Source organism: Peromyscus leucopus, chromosome 20 (assembly GCF_004664715.2).
Source record: "Peromyscus leucopus breed LL Stock chromosome 20, UCI_PerLeu_2.1, whole genome shotgun sequence".
In the NCBI taxonomy this organism is placed as follows: domain Eukaryota; kingdom Metazoa; phylum Chordata; class Mammalia; order Rodentia; family Cricetidae; genus Peromyscus; species Peromyscus leucopus.
Genome location: NC_051080.1, coordinates 61,709,022 through 61,736,424, shown reverse-complemented (window position 1 = coordinate 61,736,424; position 27,403 = coordinate 61,709,022). Strand labels below are relative to the sequence as shown.

At 41.4% G+C, this 27,403-nt stretch overlaps 1 protein-coding gene across 4 annotated transcripts in view; it reads right to left on the bottom strand.

Moving 5' to 3' along the window:
• Positions 1-6,390: 6,390 nt before the first annotated feature.
• The window catches only part of Col14a1 (collagen type XIV alpha 1 chain), a 198,454-nt gene continuing 177,441 nt past the window's right edge, over positions 6,391-27,403 (bottom strand). For 3 of the 4 annotated variants that reach the window (XM_028871908.2, XM_028871910.2, XM_028871911.2), the window contains exons 45-48: positions 26,027-26,215; positions 10,888-10,965; positions 8,766-8,921; positions 6,391-7,291 (exon numbers count right to left, since the gene is read on the bottom strand). In XM_028871908.2, coding sequence (XP_028727741.1) covers positions 7,212-7,291; positions 8,766-8,921; positions 10,888-10,965; positions 26,027-26,215 — 503 coding nt within the window. In that variant the 3' untranslated portion in view covers positions 6,391-7,211. Of the gene's footprint in view, positions 8,101-8,765; positions 8,922-10,887; positions 10,966-26,026; positions 26,216-27,403 lie in introns of all 4 variants that reach the window. The other variant, XM_028871912.2, reaches the window with a different exon arrangement.

Sequence of the window (27,403 nt, the reverse complement as noted above, 5' to 3'; positions counted from 1 at the left end):
GATGACAATTAGGCTAGGCACCAATCTATGAGTACAGCAGAATGTCATTAGGCACCATCACAGTGACAGTTTTTTCATTATTTCTTCCCCAGTCATGCTTGGTTCTATCTTAGGTTTCTGGGCTATCCAGCCTCTGGGTCCTGGCACTCCAGGCAATATCAGAGGTGGGCTCTCTCCCATGGCATAGGTCTCAGGCTGAACCAGTCATTGGTTGGCCACTCCCATAATTTCTGTATCACATTTCCTCCAGCACATCTTGTAGGCAGGGCAAATTTTAGGTCAACGGTTAGGTGGTTGGTTGGGTTGATGTTCCAGTCCCTCCACTGATTACAAGAGATGTCCAGTCCAGGTTACATATCCTCTATTGCTAGGAATCTTAGCTGGGGTCACCCTTGTAGATTCCTGCGAGTTTCCATTCCACTGGGTTTCTAGCTCACCTTGAAATATTCCCCTTTCCCAGTCGACTCTTCCAATACTGCCAGCCTCCATACTCCCCACATGTGATTCCTCCTGTTCCCATCCCCACTCACTCCCAGTCTACCCATGAAATCTATTCTTCTTCCTTCTCAGAGGGGTTCCAAACATCTCTCTAAGCCCTGCTTATTACTTGGCTTCTCAAGGTCTGTGGATTATAGCATGGTTATCCTTTATTTTACAGCTAATAATATCCACTTATAAGTGAATATATATTATATATTTGTCTTTCTTGGTCTGGGTTACCTCACTTGAGATGATTTTTTTCTAGTTCCATTCATTTGCCTGAAATTTTCATAATGTCATTGTTTTCAACAGTTGAGTAATACTCCATTATGTAAATGTGCCACACTTTCTTTATCCATTCTTTGATTGAGGGACATCTAGGTTGTTTCCAGTTTCTATTTCTATTATGAATAAAGCTGGTATGAACATAAATGAGCAAGTGTCTTTGTTGTATGAAGGAGCATCCTTTGATTATATGCCCAAGAGTGGTATTGCTTGGGTCTTGAGGTAGATTGATTCCCAATTTTCTGAGAAACCACCATGTTAATTTCCAAAGTGTCTGTACAAGTTTGCACTCTCACCAGCAATGGAGTATTCTGCTTGCTCTACATCCTCTCCATCAAGAGCTGTCAGTTGTGGTTTTGATCTTTGCCATTCTGACAGGTGTAAGATGGAATCTCAGAGTCATTTTGATTTGCATTTCCCTAATGGCTAAGGATGTTGAACATTCCTTGAAGTGTTTCTTGGCCATTTGAGATTGCTCTGTTGAGAATTCTGTTTAGATCTATACCCCGTTTTTTAATTGGCTTATTTGGTTTTTGATGTCTAGTTTAAGTTCTTTATATATTTTGTAAATCAGCCCTGTCAGATGCAGGGTTGGTGAAGTTATTTCCCCATTCTGCAGGCTTCTATTTGTCCTATTGACAGTGCCCTTCACCTTACAGAAGCTTTTCAGTTTCCTGAGGTCCCATTTATTAATTGTTGATCTTAGTGCCCATGCTAGTGCCAGTGTTCTCTTCAGGAAGTAGTCTCCTGTGCCACTGTGTTCAAGGCTAGTTCCCACTCTCTCTTCTATCAAGTTCACTGTATCTGGATTTATGTTGAGATCCTTGATCCCTTGGATTTCAATTTTGTACAGGGTGATAAATATGGATCTATTTGCATTCTTCTACATGCCAACATCCAATTAGACCAGCACCATTTGCTGAAAATGCTTTTTTTTTCCATTGTGTGGTTTGGAGTTATGTCTGGGTCTTCAATTTAATTCCATTGATCCAACTGTCTGTTTCTATGCCAATACATTTGGTTTTTATTACTATAGCTCTGTAGTAGAACTCAAAATCGGGGATGGTGATAGAGAGGTGCATTTCAATATAAGCAAGAACAATTATGAATAATCAAAGTTGGATAATTTGTGTTAGCAAGAATGAAAGTGAGAAATTCCCCCAAGTGATCACGTGCATTCTTCCTATCTTGCCACATAGCTTTCAGCCTGCATGCTGATAAATCTTAAATGTTTATCTCTGATCTTGATTTCTGTCCCAAGCTTCAACTTGCTTACTTAACACCTGACAACTCAAATTTATCTCCTAAAATGAACTCTTCAGTTTCTCTGCTTCGAATCTTTAATTCTCAGATGGACTAAGTTATCTCATTTACTCTGTTGTTTATGCCAGTATTGGGCTAGGATACACTGACTTTCTTCATTTCCACTCATGTTGATTAGTGAGCCACTGATCTTAGATGGCCCTCTATTGTCTGTCAGTGGCCACTACTATGTTTGAAGTACTGTTTTCTTGTTTTCTCTGATCCCCTCCAATCCATTCTTCACCACAGGATGGTTTCAAACTGATACATCTCAAGTGGTTGCCTACTCAATGCCTTGACATTGGGGTGTGGGTGTTTGTATTTGGGGGGCAGAATATACATCAGTTCTGGACTCAGACAGCTGAATGGGACTCTTTGGGAACTCCACAGAATCTTGGAATTTTTGAATTACTGGGTTCCACTTCCACTCTTCTTTGCCATTTTAAGAATTACCAACCCACAAAGCCAGGTAGTGTCTGCAAGTTACAAGGGCATCATATCGTCTTGAGAATGCCTGCATTTAAATTCTATGTGTGGGTCTTTGGGTAATTTAGTTTTTCTGTGCTTCTACATCTTCATTGGGAAAACCAAGATGCTTTCGAACTAACTCTCAGGTTTCCATGAGGTTCAAATAACTACAGTTGAAGTGGCAGCCTTTAGCACACCTTGCCAACCATCCTGGTTCTCTTCTGCTTTGTTGGCCAATAGTTGTACTTCTCCCGATCACTGAAAAATGATCACCTGATGGTTTTAAGTCAGTGGCACACGAGCACAGACAATGTGCATCACTTCCAACAGAAGCTTAGAAAGAGGAGTCTAAATGCCCTCTTTTCTGCCGCCACAACAACCACAGAAGGGCATGTTGAGACTGGGAATGTCTAATATAGAAGCAGTGCAGAATCCTAGATCAAGATATGCCAAGCAGCTGCCCTGAATGTGTAAGAAAGAAATAACTGTTTATCATTCTATGCTCCCATGCTACTTTCTTTCTTTGCCATTAAAATACATCATCATACAAAATACAGTAGTAGGGTAAGAGTGTATATCTGCTGGCAGAATGCCCAGGTTTGAACTGGCAGTGTGTGAGTTGGGTTTTTAACTCATTTCTTTGTGCCTAGCCCAACTTAACTTCACAGTGCATACAATGTTCTTGGGGTAGGCCTTTACTGACAGCTCAGAACACAATCTCCGTGACAGCTTCAGAACAAAAGTCCAGCAACGTGGCCAATGGAAGAGCTATTTGCCTTACATCAACTTAAAACACACAGAAGACTTTGTAGTTTTGCCTTTGACAATGTCTTGACTGATTCTAGTGGGATTCAATTTCAAATCTAAGTCATTAATCGCATGCTTTGGTCTCCAGGTTTATCTTGTTCCCTCTTCCATCCACTCTCCTATCAACTGGCCTCCTCTCGTGTGACAAGGGCTTCCATGCAGGACACTGAGCTCTGGGCTTCCATGCTCCTCCAGCATTCAGCTTATCTGCATTTCTCCACTAAATGGTCAGAGGCGTCTTATGTCCACCCAATTGGAAGCATTTGCTCTTACATTTACTCCCTTTCTTACTCCTGTCTTGGCACTTTTTCTGTCTCTATGTCACTTAGGAGTTTTAATTAATTTGCTGGTCTACTCATGCGTTTTTGTTCGGAATGGAACAAGGAACGGAAGCTTTATGAGGACATAGTCCACATCTCTCATGTTCTTATTTTCATCCTCAACTAAAACAGCAATGTTAGGCATGGAAAAATGAACCAGAAAGAAAAGGCAAAGAAGGAAGAGGGAATGAGGTCATCCTAGAATTAGAGCCTTTCTGAGATAAAAATACTATATCCTAAAATGACTATTCTCAAAAGAAACAGAAATTCTAACAAACGTGATGAAAACTCTGAGGAGTAACGTTTCTTATCGTGATAGGATGGCTGTCCTATTACTTTCAGAAAATGCCCTCCATCTATACAGAGAGAAGTACATTCCTGCCAAGACAAGCTAGTCAGTAAAAATGCTCTTGAGCGTCAGCTCATATTACAGGCAATGTATTATAAACACACAAATCTCGAATCTGAGTTACACCTTTTATTCTGAACATTTCACTCAGTAAAAAGTGGATCTACTGGGTCCAAGCGATGACACACGCTAAGCAAATGAGACTTGCTGTTGTTTACATAAGCGGATTCAGATCACTAAACAAAATCCAAGCCGAGGATGTCGAGAATGGATTGGAGCCTCTAATGGTTTCATCATCCATAAGAACTGGGTCTTTGCAGTGACACCGTATTCGACATTTGTTCTCACCTAACTCATCTAAAACATACACAACATCCATCTTGATAGCTGCCATTTAATGTCCCAGACTGAGAAACCTGAAAGAGAACTGTCATGGAGCAATGTGTTACCTTCCCAGTTACTTAAGTTAGAGGAGTTCTCCCACGGGATTCTAGGTCAGACTATGTGGATTTTCTGTGTGCTTGATGCATTCCTCTTCCTCACTGGTCCTATTTTTCTGCAGTAAATTTCATCTAGGGCTTAAAGATGGATATAGGCTACTTGCTCACTGACTGGCTTCCTTTATACCAGAAAGCTATTTGCCTGGGTCCTCAAAGGCACACACATAAAGCTGCTGTTGAATCCTTTGTTATCAAGAAGATTTCTTCTCTCTAGTGACAGAAACCAAAGGAAGTGATGGGGTCCTCAGGAGGGCAGAGGATAAGAAAATGTTGTGACCTAACAAACACTCTGCTTCTCACGAGCCTTTTCCTAATCCAGACAGAACCTACATTTGGTTGTAAATGAAGACATGTAGCCAGAAGTTTCTCCAGTCCCACTCAACCCCAAGGTTGGGATGAATTTCTCCCACTGGTGGTCCTGCAGCTGTTTATAAAATAATTATTCTGAGGCATGATATTAATTACAAACTTTAGGGCCTATGGCTCAAGCTTCTTGCTAGCTAGCTCTTAAAACTGAATTCAACCCATCTCTATTAATCTATGTATCGACATGTGTTCCATGGCTTTACCGGTTACATGTTACTCCTTAGATGGCAGGCTGGTGTCTTCCCTGACTCCACCCTTCTTCTTCTCTCTGTATCTCTGCTTGGATTTTCCACCTGCCTCTAAGCTTCCTTGCCATAGGCCAAAGCTGCTTTCTTTATTAGCCAGTGGGAGCAACACATATATTCACAGCATACAGAAAGACATCTCACAGCGTACAGAAAGACATCCCACAGCAAAGACACCCAGCTTTCTTAAAATGGTTGTTAGCAGGGTCATGTAACTCACAGAAAGATATGGTTTTCTTTCCTAATTTCAACCAGCAAATAATAGAACTTGTGGTGGTTTGAAAGAAAATGGCCCCAAAGAAGTAGAACTATTAGGAGGTGTGGCCTTTCTGGAGTAGATGTGGCCTTGTTGGAGGAAACGTGTCACTGTGGAGGTGAGCTTTGAGATCTCATATATGCTCAAACCACATCCAGCATCTCAGACCACTTCCTGCTGCCTGTGGGATCAAGATGTAGCTCTTTCTCTACTCTCAACTCCTTCTACAGCACCATGTCTGCCTGCCTCCTGCCATGCTTCCCACAATGAACATAATGGACTAAACCTCTGAAACTACAAGCAATCCAGTTAAATGTTTTCCTTTGTAAGAGTTGCTGTGGTCATGATGTGAAACTCTTACTAAGACAAAAATCAAATACTTTTTAACACTTTGATTTTCCTTCAAAAGAAAAGAGAAGTTCTAATTTAATGGCTAGAGTATGTGGGATCCAGTTTAATTTCCTCTTACCATCTAGAGCAGATGTTCTCAACCAGTGGGTTGCAACCCCCCTTTTTGAGGGAGTTGAATAAACTTTTCATAGGGGTCACTTAAGACTATCAGAAGTTAATATAATAGTAGCAAAATTATGGTTATGAAGTAGCAATGAAAATAATTTTATAGATGGGGGTCAGCACAACATGAGGAACTGTATTAAAGGATTGCAACATTAGGAAGGTTGAGAACTACTGTTCTAGAGATTTTTAGGAATGTCTTAATACTAGAAGACAGAAGAGTTCTTTGGTCAACCACTATGTTATTGAGCAGAACTGGTACATTTTGTGTTGCTTTCACTGCCTGGTAAATTATATGACATTAAAATGATGCCAGGCACTTTGTGTGAAGTCCATCAGTTCTGGTAAGCTTTCTATTCCACTGAAGATGAAGGGGTGAAGGAGTGAGAGTTAGATGCTTACCTACAGGAACAGAGCTGTTCCTTTTCAAGTGGACACTCAACTAAAACTACAAAAGTTGAAGGTATCATTCAGAAGTACAATAAAAAGAATCCACACATATTGTTTTAAGTTTTTTATTTGCTTATAAAAAAGAATAAAAACAAGTCTTCAAAAACATATCTGCATTTACAAAGCAATCCCTGTAGTCAAGAGGAGGCAAGCCCCGAAACACACTGCTGGACAAATTATTCATTTAATAAAAAGGGTCTCTTTTGCATTGGAGTTGGTAGGAAGTCATTATTTTACATGGATCAAAAACTATTGGAAAACAATCTATTTTTTTAATTATCAAATCCAAAAAGGCTATATTCTAGCTTTTATTTCTGAATACCCGTGAAACCAGTTACTGAGTGATCTAAGAATTGAACAGATTATTTTAAACAAAAAAGAGGTAGTTTCCTCAATGATGGTGGTATGTTAATTATCAGCCAGGTCATTGCCCTGGGTATGGGGTAAGTGACATTAACCATGAATCTCCATAGTAACACTTCCACTACTGGAGCCCCAATTCCCTCCAATGTAACCACACATCTCTTATATATTTTGTAAATTGAAATGATCTAACAGAGAAGAGATTCTGGGGTTCAACTTATCCTTTTCAATTCTTCTCTCAGCACTCTTCTTTGGGAAAAGACCAAATTATCTGGCATGCAATTAAAACAGCAAAGGGACAAAATTTCAACAGTGTCACAAAAAGGGGATGGTTTAAAAATACAGTTTTTTAAAACAATAATTAACGATATCCATAGAGGAAATACCGGCTGATGACATGAGCCTTGCCTCCCCCTGCAAAGTAGCATACAAACCACATGACAACATTTTGTAAGTAAAGCTCCAGAAGAGGGCCCGCCACTGCTCTTCAAATGTCTCCTGAGGCCATCAGATGCTCGAGCTCCACAGATCCATGGCCTCCTGCTCGTCCTGGACCGGTGTGAACTCAGGCTGATCCGGATGGGACACTAAAGAGGAAAAGTGAGGGTGGGGGCCTGATGGGACCCAGGAACCAGAAATGGATAATCTCTCCTGAGTCCTTAGAGACACAGATTTGGTCCGTAAACCACAAAGGTGCCCTGTGTGAGGAGAAAGCACTCACTGCCTAGCCCACTGTGCTGCTTCCCCGTGAGGCTTCACAGTTAGTAAAAGGAGGAAAGGAAAGACAAACTAGAAAAAAAAAATAACATTGGAAAACTAGAATCGTGGCCAATTGCTTAAAATGTTGTATGTTTTATTTATAAAAGAAACCCTGAAATGAAGTAGAGTCATAAGAGAAAGTATAAAATTAAAAACCCAATCTTGTGTTACAAGTCCATCACCAGGGGAGAGTGGGAATAGGGTGATCAAGAGAAGAAGGAGAGGCAGAAGGGCCAGGAGGGAAGGTGCCCATCATCTTGTGTGGGATAGGAAAGAAAGACATAGAGTTAAGGAACTGTTAGAGACCCTTGGCATAGAGGAGGTTGGGATCAAGTCTTGGCACACACACAACTCCATTCAGACTGACTCGGGAAATCAGTTTCTATCACAGTTGACCTATATTTCTTTGCTATGTTTTGATGCTATCACTACAACACGTTTGGTGCAGGGGAGGCAGAGGACTTGATCATGGTGAGGTGGGGAAGCAGTTGAGACAAGAAAGAGGTGACAGGGTTACAGGCAGGAGCTTAGTAGTGGAGGTGAACTGGTTCTGTATCCATAGCCAGATGCCCAAGTCAATGCAACCAAAGTGCAAGATTGGCACCTCAGTGTTGGTAATCATTGTATGGGATGAGATCTTAGGGGACAGGGGACAGATTTGAGAGGACAAGGACAAGGAGGGAAAAGATGAACAGAGAAAAATACATCAACACAACTTTGACCAATTTCTTGGGCAACTAAGGTTAAATTTCTCTAAAAGCAGAAAAATTTCATTCACTGACTAATCTATGGACCTCTCCCATTGTGGCTCAAAAAGGCCCTAGGGTGAGCAGGAAGATTGTTTCATCTCTCAGATTCTCAGTCTAGCCCTTATTATTTTTATTCTTAAGATCTCCCTTGTCATCTGGTGGGCAGGATGTCCTCTAAAAGAATCATGGTAGCCTTATTCATTATGGGGAAGGTCTAAAGCGAAAAGTGAAATTTCACAGGATGTCATGGCCACACCATGACAAGAACAGCATGGAGGATACTAAAATGTTCAACTATATGTGACAAATGACCCAGTAGGAGGCCAAGTCTAGGTGGGTCATCATTTGGCAAATATTCTACCACTATGCTATATCCCCAGCCCTAGAGGATTTACATAGACTGGACAGAAAATTGCAGTCTACAGAAGATAATGTAAGGGAGTGAGGAGTCCAGGCTCTACTACCCTCTCCTAACTGTTGATTTTCAACCCCTCCACAGGTTAGTAGTAACCACCGTATAACTCTGCAAAGCCCACAAGAGGCTGGTACTTACCTCCAACACCATAGGCAGAACATGATGAGGGGTCACAATATCCAGGCTGGCCAGAAGGACCCTGTGGTCCAGGTACTCCCAGGTGGCCTGGGGGACCCCTTGGTCCAGGAGAGCCAGGTGGCCCTGGACTGCCAGGACGACTTTCTCCTGAAGGTCCTACGAAGCAAGCAATGATGAAGAGTTTGTCATTTACAACAGCAGAGTGAGTTTTGAGACCACCATGAAGTAAATTAACTTTAAAAGATGTAACAATGAGGGGACTGCCTTTCTACTCATTGTGTACTCTTTCCTGAAGTTGAGTCCCTGAGCAAAGGATCATATCATAATCACATGTTCTCCTCAAAGACAATGCTTGCAATCAGCTCCAACACTGGGGAGCAAAATGTATTCTTCTCTGTGTCCTCTTGGGCATTCAAGGGAAAGGAGTAGGCCATTCTCAAAAACCTCATTTTCTCAATGGAGCTCTTGTTTTCCAATACAGCCCCTCATGAGTCCAATGTGTAGACATGCACATATGTACACACATGAATACATTCAAATCACAGTCTCATAAAGCTAAAATTGTTGTGTAAATTAGTACTGGCTTACATTTTCAGCTAATTAAATTAGTCTAGGTCTAAAAACATCATCCTGGAAAAGACAAATGGAAAGTAGTTTAAAATTGGACCCAGTACATTAGTCTAAATTTCCTTAGGCCATCTTACATCAATTAAGAACTCTGAATGGAAATAAGGGATGATTAAAAAAAAAATTTTTTTTTTTTGAGTTCAAGAAATTTGTTGGGTTTGGTCGTTTGGTTTTTCATGCCTATTGAATTTTAGGCCTGGCTTTTCTTAGTTTAAAAAGCATTCTCCAACTAGAAATAAAACCATTCAACTACATAGAGAGAGGAAGGGGCTTTAGAAGTCCCACCCCTAGCTGAGGAGCTGTTGGAAATTGAAGGCTGCTGTGAGATAAGTCAGTTTTCATCCAGGAAGTGATGCCTAAGAGGCTAGCCACACTCTAGTAGGTTTTCCTGCTTCTGTACACATGTAGGCAGTACTCAGTGGACTCCGTGAGTTTTTTTTTTTAAGAGCACATGAAGTTGGAAGGAAAAGTGATGTATAGGAGACATATAGGGCAGGAATCTGAGAGGGAATGGAGATGGATTTAATCAAAACAAATTATGTGTATATATGAAATACTAAAGCTATAAAAATTAAGATCCCGCTCAACTAACATTGAAATGAGATATAGACACAAGTACAGCTTGCTGTTCGAAGGATGAGAAGGTCTACAAGTACATTCAGTTTCAGTCCACCAGTTCTCATAAACCACCGAAACTGGGGAACACATGACATCAGTTCCTCACACAACCTCTGGTACTAAAAGTACTTACAATTAAGAGGGACCTATTGATTTTGTACTATCACTTAAAGACATGTTCCAAAACCACTGTTACACTAAAAAGGAAAATCTGTACTCGTTTGACTCACTATGGCTAAGACTAGGGTTGTAAATACAATAGAACACAAGCTCATGTTTCCGGTGACAAGTCAGCTCATCTGGAGATAATTTGAAAAGCATGATATTGTACTCAACTCAGAACTTCCACAAAGCTCATTTGGCAAGACAACCACAGCAGGAACCACCAGTGTTCTCCAAATTCCCTTGTGTCTCTCTAGATTTCATGCCTCCCTTACAGTTCAGCTGAGGCTGTGTGACTAGTTCCAGCCAGAGGTGTGTGAAAGTGTAGGAGATTGATGGGCCTTCTTCACCTTTTTCTTGGAGAGTGCATAACTCATGATGGACATCACGTGGTTCAACACAGGGGAGTATTTACCTCAAACACACGAAAGTATGCAAATGTGAAGTAAAGTTTCATCGTATCACCAAGCTCCTAGGATGTATGTGTTCCTGTAGCCTTATCTAACTCATTCAACCAAAATGAACCCAAATGTGCTGTCACTTTTTAGACTGACATCATGGGTGGATTGCGACCAGTGCATTAGCCTTGCAATAAAATAAATGAGAAACACAGTTATTCCTGTTGACACCAGGGTGAAATATGGCTATTTTCTTCACCTAGGAAGTGACCATAAAGAGTTACATCTTATAATTTCTGTTAGGTAGAAAGATTTACCTGCTGGACCAGGGGGACCTCTTGGGCCTTGAGTTCCAATGCCTGGATTTCCTTTTTCTCCTTTGAGACCAGTTAGACCTGTTTCAAGAAAAGGGGGGGGGGGACAGAAGTTCTCTTCAGAATTAAGTCTTGGAAGTTCCATTTTTATGTGTTACAACAGTTTTTTTCTGGGGAGGGCAGTGAAGTTGGGTTAGGGTTACAGGTATCATGGGATTTTTGGTTAGATTCTGACATGGTGAGCTTACACAAAGCCATGTTATAGAAGATCTGTACTGTAATCTGCTCTATTGCTCTTTCTCCTTCCCACCAAAGTGGCTCAGCCTGCCAGGAACTGCCCTGTCATTGCATATACCAGACCACTCAGTGTACGCACTTGGCAGTCCACAAATAGCACAATAGAAATCACAAGTGGACATGTCTAACATTTTCCTTTTGGTCCACCTCATAATATAATCTGCAAAAGGCATGAATTATAATTGAACAACAAACTTCTGAAGAGTGTGACTTTCCAGTAAGAAGTTGGAAGCCTCAGGAAAGCCTGTGTTTGATTTGGCTGGTTCAGTCCCATAAAAAAATCTAAATGCATTTGAGCTTCTTTTCCACTGGGTAGACCTCTTATTCCAAATAATTTACAGGCTTTTAACCCCCACTTTGAGTTAGGTTCTCACTATGTACCCCTGACTGGCCTGGAACTTACTCTGTAGACCAGGCTGGCCTTGAACTCATAGAGATCTGCTTGTTTCTGCCTCCTGAGTGCTGGTGTTAAAGGTGTACACCACAGCACCTGGTTCAATTTTCAGTATTCTTCACATTTTACAGGTTAAAAAAAAACACAGAGACATATACTCTGACACATCATTATGCAATCATATTCTACAGCAAGACCACTGGATGGTGTCCTTTAGGTGTCCCAGCCTCAAACAAGACAGGTTAGCATTACGTTAGAATTAGGGCCCATGGCTCACATGACTCTGTGTCTCAGCCTCACAGTGTTCAGGAACAACAATGCTTTGAAAGATTGGAGTGCAGAATAGCATCTCCCATGAACCAAATTTACTGAGAAATAATGTCTAATTGACTGAGAGTGGAAGAAAATGTCAAAAAATTAGAATGGTAAGCTTGATAGGTAGTAGTAATATAAAGGATTTATTAAGTTCAAATTATAATAACTTTCCTGAGCATAAAAACAATACCTATTCACTGTAGACAAATTTGAAATCATAATAATCAAGAATTCTGACAGCTGAAAATAATGTTTTCACGTGTTAGTTTCTAAGTTTTAAAAAGAAAGGTGTCAGTCTAGTATTTGTTCTAGAAATAATGAGGGAGGATGAAGGTAGTTAATGATGAAGTTTTTAAACAATGCATATAGAATGACTATCTATGCAGTTTGGATAGACTCTGTAATCCTAGTCATTATCTCCTGGGGTCAAAATACCATGGCATCTCTGAAATAAAAATCTCTTCTTTCTGGGCAACAGTCATCCAATGAACCAACTATGCCAGCACTTCCCAACACCCATTCCTGCTGCCCATGACCTTGGTAGTGCTAAGTGAACCCAATAAAGGTCAGTCCTTCTATCACCAACCCGGGTAGAACCACCATGCCCTATCTGTCTACATCCAGTTGAGATCAGACTAGCCTTTTGGAAGCCTACAGGGAGGTAAAGATTTCTCAAAGGTAAACCTGTCATCTCTGAGTTTCAGTAGTCTTCATTTCGTACTCAGATACTAACCAAGTTGGCAGACAGGAAGCCACCCTAGACAAGTGTGTTTAGTTACTTTTGTGTCATAGTGACCAAAATATCGGACAGAAGCATGTTGAAGGAGAGAAGGATCATTGAGGCTCATGGTTTCGGGAGTGTGGGACTTTCAAGGTGGAAAGGTATGACAGAATTCAAGGTGGCAGCAGTATGGAGCAGGGTCTGCTCACACTGTGATGAACCAGGAAGCAAAGTGAGGTGGCCAGAACCCGGGGTAGACATAACCTCCAAAGCCCTACTTGACTCCTAAAGTCTCTACTGTCTTCAAAACTGCACTGTAAGTGGCGGCCAAGCACAGAAACCATGAGCCTCTCAGGACATTTCAGATCCAACCCACTTGTAGACCATCTACTGCATATTAGTTTAGAAGCTAACTACAGTTAGTTCTTTCTATTGGGTGGGGGTCCCCACTTGTCAATGCCTGCGTCCTAAAATGTATTTTGGTATTTAGTGACAATTCCTCTTCTTCTCTCAGAAGTTACACGACTTTCCCTACAGGGAACCTCTAACTGTGAAGGAATTAAAACACAATAAAACACTGATGACTAAATGCTAAGCTGCTCCTCATTATCATCTCGCATGACTCAGAGACCTCTCATGACCTTATGCCACAAGCACAACTTGACTTGCTCACAGCAGAAGACAGATTAGCTTGAAGGGACCTCCAGGAAAGTGCCCTCGGGAACAGCTCCCCAATTCCCTGACTTATTCATTAGAAAGAAAAGGGCAAAGGGGTTAAAAGCAACAAATCTGGTTGTTTTGATTTTGTAAATCTACAGAGAAAAGTAGATATAATTCAGTGCAATCTGTAATGCAAATAACAGCAACTGATAGAAAACCTCACAAAAATATTCAGCCCATTGAAATGTCTCAGAAAAGATGAAGACTGTGGAGATACAAGTCCATATTGTTAGGGAAATTTGGGTTTTATTGTCCTTGAAGTTATTGTATAATCCATACTCAAATTTTCTGTGTACATATGTGATTCCCATAATGGAGATTATTCATGCCCACCATACCTGTGCTTGACTGTAGGTCTCATTCATTCATTCATTTATTCATTCTCTCTCTCTCTCTCTCTCTCTCTCTCTCTCTCTCTCTCTCTCTCTCCCTCCCTCCCTCCCCTCCCTCCCTCTCTTTCTCTCCCTCTCCTCTCTAGGATTGAGATAAAGTGCAAGTTTACACAGATCTGCAGTTGGACCTGGAGATGCTTTTGTACACCTTGTTGACCTGATTAAAAAGCAAGAGAACCAAGTGTCCTAAAACATGTGTCCACAGCTGCTCATAAGTTGGTTAAGTCCCCAGAGCTGGGTGTGAAGAAATTCTTTACAGAAAAAAAACACAGTCACAGTCCATAACAAAGATTTTTGCAAGGACCCAAGGTGAGGCCACTTGATAATGAGATGGGGCCACCCAGTCTAGGTGCCAGTGCCCTTTCTAGGGAGATGCTGGGATTTCTTAGTACAGGAGATATTCCCTCCTCAGTACCCATTCCCCTTGTTTGCCTCTATTACTATTTATTCCTCACTCTTTTTCCCTTTGTTGAGACAGGGTCTCGCTGTATAGCATTGGCTGGCCTGAAATTCACTCTGTAGACTAGGCTGGCCTCAAACTCACAGAGATCTACATGTCTCTACTTCCCAGGTGCTGGGATTAAAGGTGTGCATCAGCATGCCTAAATAGTCCTCTTTCTTAAAGTCTCAACTCAACCCTTCTTCATAATTGTAATAAACAGAGCCACCATGAGTCCAAGAGATCAAGGGTTACCTATCTTATTTGTGGTTACATTTTATTGGTGTCTTCCGTACAATATGTAAATTAAGAAAAGTTTGTTGCATGAACTAACAAATGAATGGATGAATGTTCTGCCCTCATGGCTTCCCCACAGCCTTTGCTATCTCTGACCCATCATATTGTTTAATCTCATTTCCACCTTGCCTCCAAATGAGAGCCTTTTGACTGTTGGCATCAGACCTTATTGAGCTCTCTTTCGTCAGACCAAACGAGAGTCTCACAATGAATAGGTGGTCCAGCGTATACAGGATGAAACCTAAGTGAATGTATGTCCAGATCAACACTTAAATATGTGTAACAAGCAAGCATGATCTCTGAAGGATAGATAGTCAAAATTTCTCAGGTTGAGGGTTTAATTTATCTCTGATCTTCTCACTCTTAAATTTTGTAAAACTGATTTTTAAAAATTTAGTGCCTCATGGGTGATGGTGGCACATGCCTTTAATCCCTGCACTTGGGAGGCAGAGGAAGGTGGATCTCTGTGAGTTCAAGACAACCTGGTCTACAAAGTGAGTTCTAGGACAGCCAGGACTATTACACAGAGAAGCCCTGTCTTCAAAAAAAAAATATCTAGTGCCCTATGTCCTTGTAATCCTAGCACTCGGTGTTATAGGCAGTGGTCGTAATTCAAGGGCAGCCTCAGTGACACAGTCTCAAAAGAAAATTATTCTGGGTAATTAATATCCATCATATTTTTAGATGATTGTTGAACTACTGAGTGAATGGTTGACATGCCAAGTCCCATTATAGACTTCGTAAAGGAAAAAAATGTGGCTGGCAGTTTATCAGGTATTCTTCTAGACTATTTCACTAGGTCGTAAATGCCAGGTAGTTTATGTATGTAAGCTCACTTTTAGTCTTCACAAGAACCAATAAGGCTGTTGTTACTACTGTCCCTGAAAAGGGGCTGTAAAACCGAGGCCAAGTTACCTGTCCTTGTAGGTAGGGCAACAGAACGCAAAAGCAATGGTTACTGCTTCTCCAATGGATGCTGGTCCTGTAGCCGATGTCTGTTCTTGATAGGTTTGCTTTCTCAAGCCTCCAGATGGTCTGCATGTTCCTTCTCCCATCAACTCAGCAATCAGCCTTGAGTTTATTAGCATGTTTCCTCTTGCTCACTTGCCCTCTGCTCTGAGTGAGACTCAGGGCCGAATTTAAAAGGATTTCTCTTACTTACGCTGACTACATGTCCTGTGTCTGGCCTTTGTTGTCTGTTTCCTATTTTCTTTGGCCCAATGGCCTTCAGCTTGGAACGTTTTATTCAGTTCTGTGCCCTTGGCCACCCCAAGCACTCCAGGCAGGAATCTCATGCGACTCTAAGGAGCAGAATCACTTCTTCCTGAGCCGAGACATTCGGAGAAACTCCTGGGATTGCTGCCTGGGCAGATATGCAATGCCTGGGGAATGCTTTCCATGTCATTATACTAAAAGCCAGAGACTGTGAAGCAAGGCTTCAGCTGTGTTATATTTGTCTGTTGCCTGGGAAATGTTGGCAATGAGATCTAAGTATAGTCTGCTTCATGTGATGTGGGTTCCAGTGCCTGAAAGGTACAAGGTACTTAGTACCACTTTCAAGAGGGCAGTGTGACTGATCAGTTCCCTGAGTGTCTGATGCATTTTCCTAAGCTCTCATGCTTCTATGTGTTTGGTTGACAGGACTAGTTAAGACCATACAGAGCTCTATACTTGGTGTGAAAGTGGCCAAGGATAAAAAAAAATATGGAGTTGTTTTAGGTATAAATAAGCCCAGCAAAAGTTCTTCCTGTTGAATTTTGATGTTAGCTGGCTAGTTACAATGCTGTTATAATTCAGAACCCTGCCAGGGACATACAAACCACTCTAGACCTTTTTGGGAAAGCGAATTTCACAGAGACAGAATTTCAAAGATGAGATGATATTAGAAGGTCTTCAAAGCTACATAGAGATGCAGCCTATAAATGAACAAGAGAAGGAAGTCACTATCAACCCTTGAAGTGCAGGGACAATAGGAGAAGCTGATGTGAGGAGAGATGGAGCAAGAGGAGGAGACAAAGAGAAAGGTCAGGTTGACAGTGGTTACCACACACCCGTCTACTACAGCACTGTAAAGTACCTGGTCACAGTTACAGCTACATTGCCAACTAAAGGGAACACAGGTCATGTCAGGCACCAGGAATCCCAGTTTTTTTATTCATGACTTTTTGTTACTCACACCGTGACCCCCACAGTACATAGGAATGTCAGTGCAAAGGTCATTTTGTCACTTTCATCTCCAAAACATCAACATCCTTCCTTAAACGATATGACATCAATTACAGCACAGATCATTAAGAACTCATGTTATTTATAATTAGTGGGAAAAACTGAACCAAATATGAAAGCTTAAAAAATGAATATTTTAGGCTCAGCATGAATATTGAACTAATCAGTGACATTAAAATGATAGTTTGGTCTCCATGCCTTATAATATTGAACTGAAAAATGATGCAATGGTCTCTAGCCCTGTGATTGAAGGGAACTGGGATAAGATCAACGTCTGCAGAATTTTGAATTAAAGTGCTTTTAAAATCAACAAAACTCCTTTTTGAATAAGCATACTTTGTGTATAAGGACTCTCATTATGTTTTCCATTTTCAACTAACTTCAGAAACATCAAGCTCTTTGCTGTATTTACCTAGTAATCCCATGCCAATATGAAATCTAAAACCAAGTAAAATTGCAACAGCGAATGCATGTGCCTTCTCTATGTATGTCTTACCCCATTTTTAAAAAGTACATTTTGTAATACACTTATTTCATCATTATTGTATTTATTTTTGAGACCCCATATTCAAAAACCCACAAAAATAGTTGATTATAGATAAATAACCTTGGTTATATCATATAAGTTTGGATTTGTTATATTTCTAGTACACTTATTTATTATGTTCAAGCCCTGAAAATCTAGAAGATGGAAAGGTATAGCTTAATAAAAAGGAATTCCTTTTTCCCTGCCTCTGTTCCTCCTCCTTTCCTTCCCTCCCTCCTGTTGTACACGCCACTGCTACCATCCAGTGTAATAAAATCTCCTTTAAAACTATAGCAACCAGAGACGTGAGGCTCATATCACTCACTTATAATAATGTTCCATTAACATGGTGTCTCAGATACACACACACACACAAACACACACACAAACACACACACACACACACACACACACACACTGATGTGAGATATTTGTATATTGTGTGAAGATGTATTGCTGTGATTGATGTAATAAAAAGTCAAGCAGCCAATAGCTAGGCAGGAGGTATAGGCAAGATTTCTGAGGAGAGAAAGGAAGACGAAGAGGAATCTGGGTGCAAAGGAGAAGCCAAGAGACAGAGAAGAAACAGGAGGTGCAAGATGGAAGAGAGGTAACACCATGTGATAGAATGTAGATTAATATAAATGGGTTAATTTAAGTTATAAGAGATAGTTAGGAACAAGCCTAAGCTATAGGCTGAGCTTTCATAATTAATTAGAAATCTCCATGTCATTATTTGGGATCTGGGTGGCGGGTCAGAAAAATACTCATTACATGTAACAACATGGGCTTCCATTTTTGTCATGATGCTAGAATGATTGAGAAATGGCCATCACAAAGCTAGCCAACAGGCAGTCAACGCCATACATCATTTATGATTAGTGACAGAACTATTGTATTTCAGGTAGTATGGGGAACTGAAGCAAACATTCTATTTGGCCTTTGATGAGAACGTAGTCTCCTTGGTGAGACAGAATTAACAAAAGTGAAATCACTAAAATCCAATTCAAGACAGTGTATCCCACCAGGGTGCTAAATGGTGCGTACCACACATTAATGAGGTAAGCATCAGTCTGTTGATTTATTAAATATTTGTTTGGAGCTGCTCTGTAGATGCTAAGGTTTTTAAATTTTTGTTTAAATAAAGAAATAATTATATTGGCTTCCATGGGGGAAAAAGAGAGGCTTTTATATATACTGTTTCATAGCTTTTGTTCTGGTAGTAAAGACGTAAGTTAATCTGATTTCAGTTTGACGGTGGCTTTGTTTAACCTTCTTGTGTTTGGAGAATTGTTTTGTCTTGATTACAATGTATCTCAGGAACAGGATTATAAAAGATGGCGATATCTATAAAAAATGTTTTTCTATCCTGTCATACATATACTTCCTTAAGGTGCTTAAACCTAGATATTCTATCTGCTTCTAAAAAGCTACATCAACTATTAAATGATTTGAAAGGCCACGAGAGAAAAACACACATGAAGGGTGAAAGTTGGTACCCTGGACAGACCTTTTGCAGCCCATTCATTCCCAAGTGTCCCAGAAGTCACACCCGGTGGGGGAGAGGGGACTCGGTCACACTACGGGGTAGAAGCATTTTGCCTAGGTTTGATCTGGGAGGGTGAAGAACTAAATCATGGCTCATAATTTGGTTACTTGCCTTGCTCCAAAACAGACTGCATATTCTCCCTGCTCTTGAAGATGAACTGTGTTTTCTGACTCCCATCACTGGTTTTGACCAATTGAGGATGGTAGAAAGAAAAGCTTGAATTTCTGAGACTAAGTCCAGAAAGACACTGTGAACTTCCTTGTTTTCTACTGTTCACCAGTGGCTCTGAGGAAAGGAAGAGTCCATGGAGAGTTCCATGGTGAGGAACTGAGCTCCTGTAGCCACCCTGGGCCCCAGATGCCTGCCTACTGCCCTGTGAGGATGTTGTCTTGAGCGAGTCTCCTGGCACAGTTGAGCCTCTGGTTGCCTACAAGCCTGGATGACATCATAACTTCAACTTCAAAAGGCACTGTGGGCTCAATTCTGAACCCCAATCCCTTGGAGGAAAAAAAAGTGAAAAAAAAATCCCTTGCCAAAAAAAAAAAAAAAAGGAAGGAAGGAAGGAGGGGAGGGGAGGGAAGAGAGGGAGGGAGGGAGAGAGGGAGAGGGAGGGAGGGAGGGAGGGAGGAAGAAAGAAAGAAAGAAAGAAAGAAAGAAAGAAAGAAAGAAAGAAAGAAAGAAAGAAAGAAAGAAAGAAAAAGAAAATGGAAAGAACAACCATTGGCAACACTTGGAGGAGATCATAATTAGGAAACTGATCTATCAGACTTGAAGAGAGAGACCTTGTTCTAAAGGGAGTCCCAGTTAGACTTCCTTTGATCATTGTATGAGAAGAGGATACCTGTATTCACCTCACAAGAAATATGAAGTGGGAAAAGAAAGAAAAATATATTTCAGTTGATTCTTTTCTTTTCTTGAAGTTTTTATTTCTTTTTATTTTTAAATTAATAAATGTATTTGTTCTTCTCTCATATATTACATCTTGATGACAGTTTCCCCTCCTTCCTCTCCTTCCAGTCCCTCCCTATCCCACCTCCCTGCTCTCCCAGATCCACTTCTCCTCCATGTCCCTTCACAGAAGAGCAGGCCTCCCAGGGATACCAGCCAAACAAGATATAACAAGTTACAATAAGACTAGGCACATCCTCTCATATCAAGGCTGAACAAGGCAACCCAAAAAGGGTTCTAAAAGCAGGCAAAAGAATCAAAGGCACCCCCACTCCCACTGTTAGAAGTCCCACAATTACACCAAGCCATACAAGCATGACATCTGTGTAGAGGAAACTAGGTCAGACACATACAGGCTCTCTGATTATCACTTCAATCTCTGGGAGCCCCTGTGAGCCTGGCTTAATTGATTATGTGGGCCATGTTTTTGTGGTGTCCTTGACCCCTCTGGCTCCACAATCCTTCCTCCCCTCTTCCTCAGGATTCCCTGAGCTCTGCCTAATGTTTGGCTATGGCAGAGGAGACACCATGATCAGTTGATTCTTAATAGCAATGGAAATAAATAACACGTGCCATGCAACTGAATATCAATAGTAACGCAAAAAATAACCACAGTAAGACATAAATATTCAACTGCCAAACAGTAGTTTGGCAAATCATAGTGAAAATTGTTTACTCACTTTCTCTAATTAAGTTGATTTGTCCCATAAAAGTCCTCTTTTTTTCCAGACCCAAACCAGGATACATGGGACATTAAGAGTTTTCACAATGATCCTTCCCATTTCTCCAGTCTTGGCTGGGAGTTACTGCTATGCTTTCATTCTGACTAATAATCAGATCATCTGTCAAATTTATCTGCAGCTCTCATGGCTATCTGTTAAATTATAGGAATACTGAACACAAGAAACCTCCCTAGCATCAGATCTAGGGCTCTATTTTCTAAGTTTATCGAATGTGTTATGGACGTAGGCTATCTTAGTATGGGGCAGCAATCCCTGCCTTCATGCCCTTTCTTGGTCTCTTGGACAGACTGTCATTTATTTATGGTATCTGAGCAAGGTCAGGTCAAATTTGTGTTTGATTAGGGGCATTCTCTTGGTTGGATCACTGATGTTCACATGCATGGCAATCTCGTATTTGGAGTCTTAGCAGATCTTCACTATGAACAAATGCACAATAATGATATCCTGAAGAGGAACTTTAGGAAGTTTCCTTTGTTCCTAGGATGTAGTTCAGATTCCTCCTCCAAACCCAGCGAACAAGTGTTGATCATATAACTCCCTTCCCACCCACCCTTTCTTTTAGCTGGCTTCTGTCTCTTCACTCAGAGTGCCACCTATGCTAATCACCGGAAGCAGTGACTCTCAGTAGTGCCACCCTTAGGAGATGGCCCTGATATTTTAGGGAAAGTTCTGTTTGATGAGATGATATAAGTACAGGGTATACTTGCATTTAGGAAAAAATCATTTCAGTGAAATATAGACCCCAGGTCCTGGTACCCTGTTTTTCTTCCTAGTGACTTTGAACAATTAGTAATTAATATTTACTGCAGTTTCATCATCTAAGATGGAGCTTGGCTAGGTGTAGTGATGTACACCTATAATTTCAGCACTTAGTAAGATCAAGAGTTCAAAACTAGCCCTAGGTAAATAGAAAGTTAAAGCCAACCAAGGCAACATGAGACCCTGTCAAAAAAAAAAAAAAATGGCCTGGAGAACAGCTCATTCAGTAAAGTGCTTGCTTTGTAAACACAAAGATCTCAGTTGGATTCATAGAAGTCATGGAGGAACAAGGAAGAGGAAGAAGGAGGACAAGAAAGAGAAAGAGGAGGAGGAGGAGGAAGATGAGGAGGAGGAGAGGAGAAGAAGGAGAAGGAGAGGAGGAGGACGAGGAGGAAGAGGTGGAGGAGAAGAAGAGAAAGTAGTAGTAGCAGCAGCAGTAGTAGTAAGTGGTGTTGTGTACTTATTATAGTCCTAGTACTGGAGAGGCAGAAACAGGAAGATCCTTGGAGTTCACTCATCAGTCATCTTAGATTAACCGGTAAGGCCAGTGAGATGTCTCAAAGATGATGGAGGTGGCACCTGATTAGCACATGGGAACACATATGCACACACAAAAGGAGGGCCTAATCCAGGGCTGGAATGCACACACATGAAGGTACACACACACACACACACACACACACACACACAGAGTAAGGGCTAATTCAGGGCTAAAATGTACTCCGTGGTTAAACATCTTTCTAGTATATGGAAGACCCTGGATTTGACCTTCAGCATCACAAAAATAATGGGACTAATTCAGATCTCAAAGTTTTTATTTTTAATGAATATCATGTTAGCAAATAACACATGGTATTTGCTCCATGTACACCAGCCCTCTTTATTATCAAAGTCCACAGTTACGTCGTCCTCTAAATTCTGCAACTGTTTACTTTCTACAATCTCAAGGCACCTGACATCCCCAGCCTATACACTCAGTAGTAGGCTCACCCTCTCCCCTCTCTGGATCATTTCCCAACCTTTTGAATGAGGTAGTGTGCGTTCTGGTCTATGACAATAGTTGGTAGAGGTATTCGATGCTGAATAAGTTATAGCCACAAATAATAGTATTATCTCTCACATGGAGAAGCCTCAAAACCTTACACAATCCTTGTCCTGAATAAAATTTTGCTGATTTATTGTGGAAAACATACCAAATATGAAATTCAGCTGTCACTGATGGAAAATAAAAAAAAAATGAAACTATTGAGTTGGACGGTGCCTCTAATCCAACTATTTTTGAAGAGTCATAGGAATCGGAGGAATTGTCAAGAAGACAGAAGTTGGGAGATTTTTATTAATTCTTTCTGAGTAAATTAAAAACATCTCATTCCAAGTAAATAACTCATTTCAAGTAAATGAAGAAACTCATTCTTAACCAAGATCCCAGTGTGGATATGAACATTTCAACAACTAGAGAAAGTAAATGAATGATGAATGAAAGTAAATGGTAGATGAATGTATGATCCAGGGGATCTAGTCGGGATCTTCCAAGCCAATGACCATCGAGGCAGAGGAAGGTCAGAAGAGTCAGCACACGAGTGTGGCAGTTCAGGGAATCAAGGAAGAAGGTGAAGGTTGATCCTGATATAAAGAGCCCTGTACCCCAGGGCAGTGTAGACTGTAATGAGAGGAACTAAGCAAGCAAAGGAAATGTTGGTTCACAGAAAAAGAGTTTTCTTTGTAATAAGGTAAGAAAAGGCAGGTGAGAAAGCAGGCTAGATAACAAAAGCATGATGTTGTGCTGAATGGAGGCCCTGGAGTTCTGAGAGCCAGCAAGTGGGGAACTCAGCAGTGGAGTGGGTGAAGGAAACAGCAGGTGCATGATCTCTTTGAGTCCTCCCGTTCTGAGGAGTCTCTGTACATTACAATCTAAGACAGAAGGGAGCTGACGGGAATCTGTTCCTCGTAAGTTCTGAGTGTGACTTTCTGAAGTGAAATGAGACAAAGAGTCTAGGAGGAGGGAGACAGACAAGCAGAATGAGCAAAAATCACCTGAGGGAATGAGAGCTGCAGAAGAAGGTTTGGCTAGTTCTCAAATGAAGGAGTTAAGCAAAGATGCCATTTCTAAGACAGTACTTTTCAAACGGAGATAATCAAATCCAAGATCCTCTGCCATGGTTAGTGTGTGAATTGGACACAACCCATAATCACCTGGGAAGAGAATGTCAACAAGACATTGTCTAGATCAGCTCAGCCTATGAGGCATGTCTATGGGGGACTGTCTAGAGCAGTTCCACCTATGGGCATGTCTATGGGGACTGCCTTGATTGTCTTGACTGACATGGGAAGACTCAGCCTGAAAATGGGCCGTCCCTGTTCCCTGGTTTAGATTCTTGACTATACAACAGTGTAGAAAGCTAGCTGAGCACCAAGCATGGTGTGTGTGTGTGTGTGTGTGTGTGTGTGTGTGTGTGTGTGTGCATTCTTTTCTCTTTGCTCTTGGCTGTGGATGTGGAGTGACTAGCTGTTTTAATTTCCCATTTCTTTGACTTCCCCACAAGTGTGAGCTAAAATAAGAAGCCTTTCTCCACTAAGTGACTCAGTGATAGAATATTTTATCACACCATCAGGAATGAGACGAAATCACCCCCCAGGGAGGGGGTGCTTTTAATGAAAATGGAAAACAGAGTTAGGGTGCTCCTCCACTTACCCCAGCATCATCTATTTGCAAGGTTACTGCACCAGCATTCCACATTACACCTCTCCCACCCTGGCTGTCCTAGAGCTCAGAAATTCACCTGCCTCTACCTCCAAGTTCCTGGATTAAAAGTGTGTGCTACCACACCCCATCCACTCACATATATTTCTGTGTATTTTCCTGTACACTGTGTTTTTCAGAAGCTTGAAAAACTTCAACAGAGAAACCAAATGAAGGACTTCTGCTGAAAAACTGGCCAGATGAAGAAAGCCTAAGTCTTCAGACTCAGCAGAGAGTGGGCTACACTTGAGTCCTAAATAGCCAGAAACTATTTGTCAGCCACGTTTCCTTTTATCTTGCTTTCATGGTTTATTATATTGCCGACTGACAATATTTATGGTTCCTCATTATGAAATGGTGTTGTCTTAAGCATCATGATAATCACAATTGATGCAACAGTGAAAAAAAAAAGCCTCTTCTGTTTCTTATTACCAGTCCTGATGTTGGCTGACTTTGAACACTGTTTGGCCTTAGTGCCTTCATATGCTTCCTTTTATATAAAACTGGAGGGCCAGAGAACAGATGGATGAGGGCTTCAATTTCAATCCCATCACACACACACACACACACACACACACACACACACACACACACAGAGAGAGAGAGAGAGAGAGAGAGAGAGAGAGAGAGAGAGAGAGAGAGAGAGAGAGAGAAATGATGATGTGGAAATTCATATACCCAACAGTTGTCTAGCTACCCTTTGAGAACTCCTGGGTAATTTTTCTTTTATCTAATCACTCAGTTATCTTGCCATATAGGAAAGACTCAGTTTGGCAAGAGCAGAGTAAGGATTTCCATACAGAGCAAAGACAACTTGGAGCTTGCTGCGAGTGACTCAGGCACTGGCTCTACACTCTGTGAGTCACTGTTTCTCTATCCCCAACACCACTGAAGGGCACCCTGCTGCCAGAAGTAGACTCCCTCAGGGTGTCCAGATCTTTGGTGCATTGGAAGGGCATTAAGACCTTTGTTCTGATTTTGTGTCCTGTACAATAATCACCATCAGATCATAATCGATGTGACAGCCTTGTAGGAAGTGAGGTTAAAAGCATTGTGCACTGCCAATCACAACATGCGGACTATTACTCCCAGGAGTCTAGCTGTCAACTGATGTCAGAGGCACACAAAACCAGGAGGGAGAGTCAGTAAATGTACCAAGTGTCCATGGGTGGCTCTACTTCTGGACTGGGGTGATGAGGATGAGGTTCATGAACAGGACAGGATTAACCTGAACCTTGCACTAAGAATAAGATGCATAACACAAGGGAAGATGGATTTTTCTAAAGGTAGACAAATAAGTAATATATGTAAGTGCAGAAGCAGAAATGCATCTATTCAGGTGGCCATGTGCTTTTTGTTTTTAAGTCCTTTTATATGATGCCACAACCCCTACAGGTAAAGCTCAGGGACCATCACAAAAAAGCCTGAGGATTGAGACAACTGTTGCAAGATAGTCTCCTCTGGACACTGTAAGGATGTTGCACCCATGAAATCTCAACAATATGGTTGCCTGCACAAGACCACACCAGCCAATGTACCAATATGGATGAGGGAAAAGTTAACAAGGCCCTACCCCTAAATGAAAGCTACAAGAAGCAAGTGGCTGCCGAGAGAGGGAAATCAGGATTTTCACTGATGAGCCCCGTGGTAGGTGCCCCAATCCTAGACTGTCAGCCCTAAACATATGTCCACATGGTCAAACCTAACTGGACTCAGTAAGGTGGATGTATCTGTGCATCTGCATGCAGATGTAAGAGTAGTTGTAGAAGAGGTCATGAATTTGAGAGGGCATAATGGGAGGACAAGGAAGAAGAAGGCGGTATAGAAAAGACTTAACAGTGTATTCATATATACAATTCTCAAATCATTAAACAAAAACCTCTTAGCGGTAAGTTGGGGCTCCTGGTCATACAAGTCATACAAGTAGATATACTCTGATTAACAGGTATGTTGCTTAATTTTCTCAACTTTTGTCCTGTTGTTTCAGTCTCTGTCACTGTATAAGTACCCCAGTCACATTCTGATTCTCTGTCCTCTTCCCTGGGGATAGCCTGTGAAAGAAGTGGCCCAGCTTACCTCGTTCTCCTGGGGTCCCTGGCACACCTGCATTTCCTGGGAAGCCTGGAGCGCCTGGAGGTCCTTGGTCTCCCGGGGTTCCAGGTGAACCTGGTCTCCCAGGCTCCCCAGGTGGGCCCTGGATGGTCCGGATGGATGTGGAATGGCTGGGAATCTGGTTGAGGATGGCTGTGTACCTGGCCATATGACCTGAGCAACAACAAATAAATGAACTGTCACACATTTAAAGGAGATACTGGGGGGGGGGGGTGTCATTCTTCAAACCTCCAAATAACTCTGTCAGATGTCCACTGAGGAAAAGGCACACCCTTCTGAAATGGGCTCATTTGTAACTTAGGATTTTTTGCATTTTATCCTGGATGATATTAACAGCTGGGCTGCATTCAAGTCATATCTCATGTGTTTGGAATTCCACAGCTCACGTCAGCATTGCCATAAACATCATTGAACAGAAGTCATAAATTTTCTACTCACCCCAACATTTATCTGACCCCTGAACCCTCCCCCGGCTGCCTTTCTCCCCAGCAATTTCCCGCCATGTTAGTTACTTGTCTTTGTTCCAACCCACAAAGGCTGCTCCACCCTCCTGCTCTCAAAGCCCCAGACAAGTCCCATGTCTGTGCTCAACTCTCGTTGCCAAGATAGTGTTTTCAAGAACTTGTGCTGTGTCCTAGCTGCAAGCTGCCCCTGCCCCGGGTTAAAAACAAAGGAGAAAACAAAACAAAAACCTGGTGCTCTCTCTTCTAACCTCTTAACTTAGTTATGTTTGGAAGAACACATTTTAATAATGACATATAAAGCCTTAATACCATAAATACTTCATTTTCCAGCATCTTTAAGGGTGAGATTTCCCCACCTAGGTGATGTTTATTTATCTTCTTTTAAGAAACGAGCAGTTCATTTATTATTATTTCAGTGTATAGGGGCACCCACTCTTTTTCGTGGCTTTTTGGGGCTTCTTTGTTTCTGAGATATAAGGACGTCTCACGTCTCTCATGCTGGCCTTCACTAGCTATGTAGTTGAAGATGACCTTGAACTTGTCATCTTCCTGCCTCCACATCCACAGTGCTAGGATTCAGGCATGCATCACTAAGCCTCCTTCATGTAGTTCTGGGGATCAAACCTAGGATCTCACACATGTAAGGCCAGCACTCTACCAACTGGTCTATATCCTCAGACATATTTATTTCCTTTTAAATACTTAAATCTAAATAAAAACAGTAATCGTATTTTAGGAAGCACATATAAATACATCCAATGCATTCTTTCCTGGAACTCTGACTGTGATCCAGGACGCTCTTCTGATTCAATCAGCAGTCTTGTCCACTGCTGTTTGGGCAGTCGAGGCATCTGTCTTCTCCACTTCCCACTCTGAC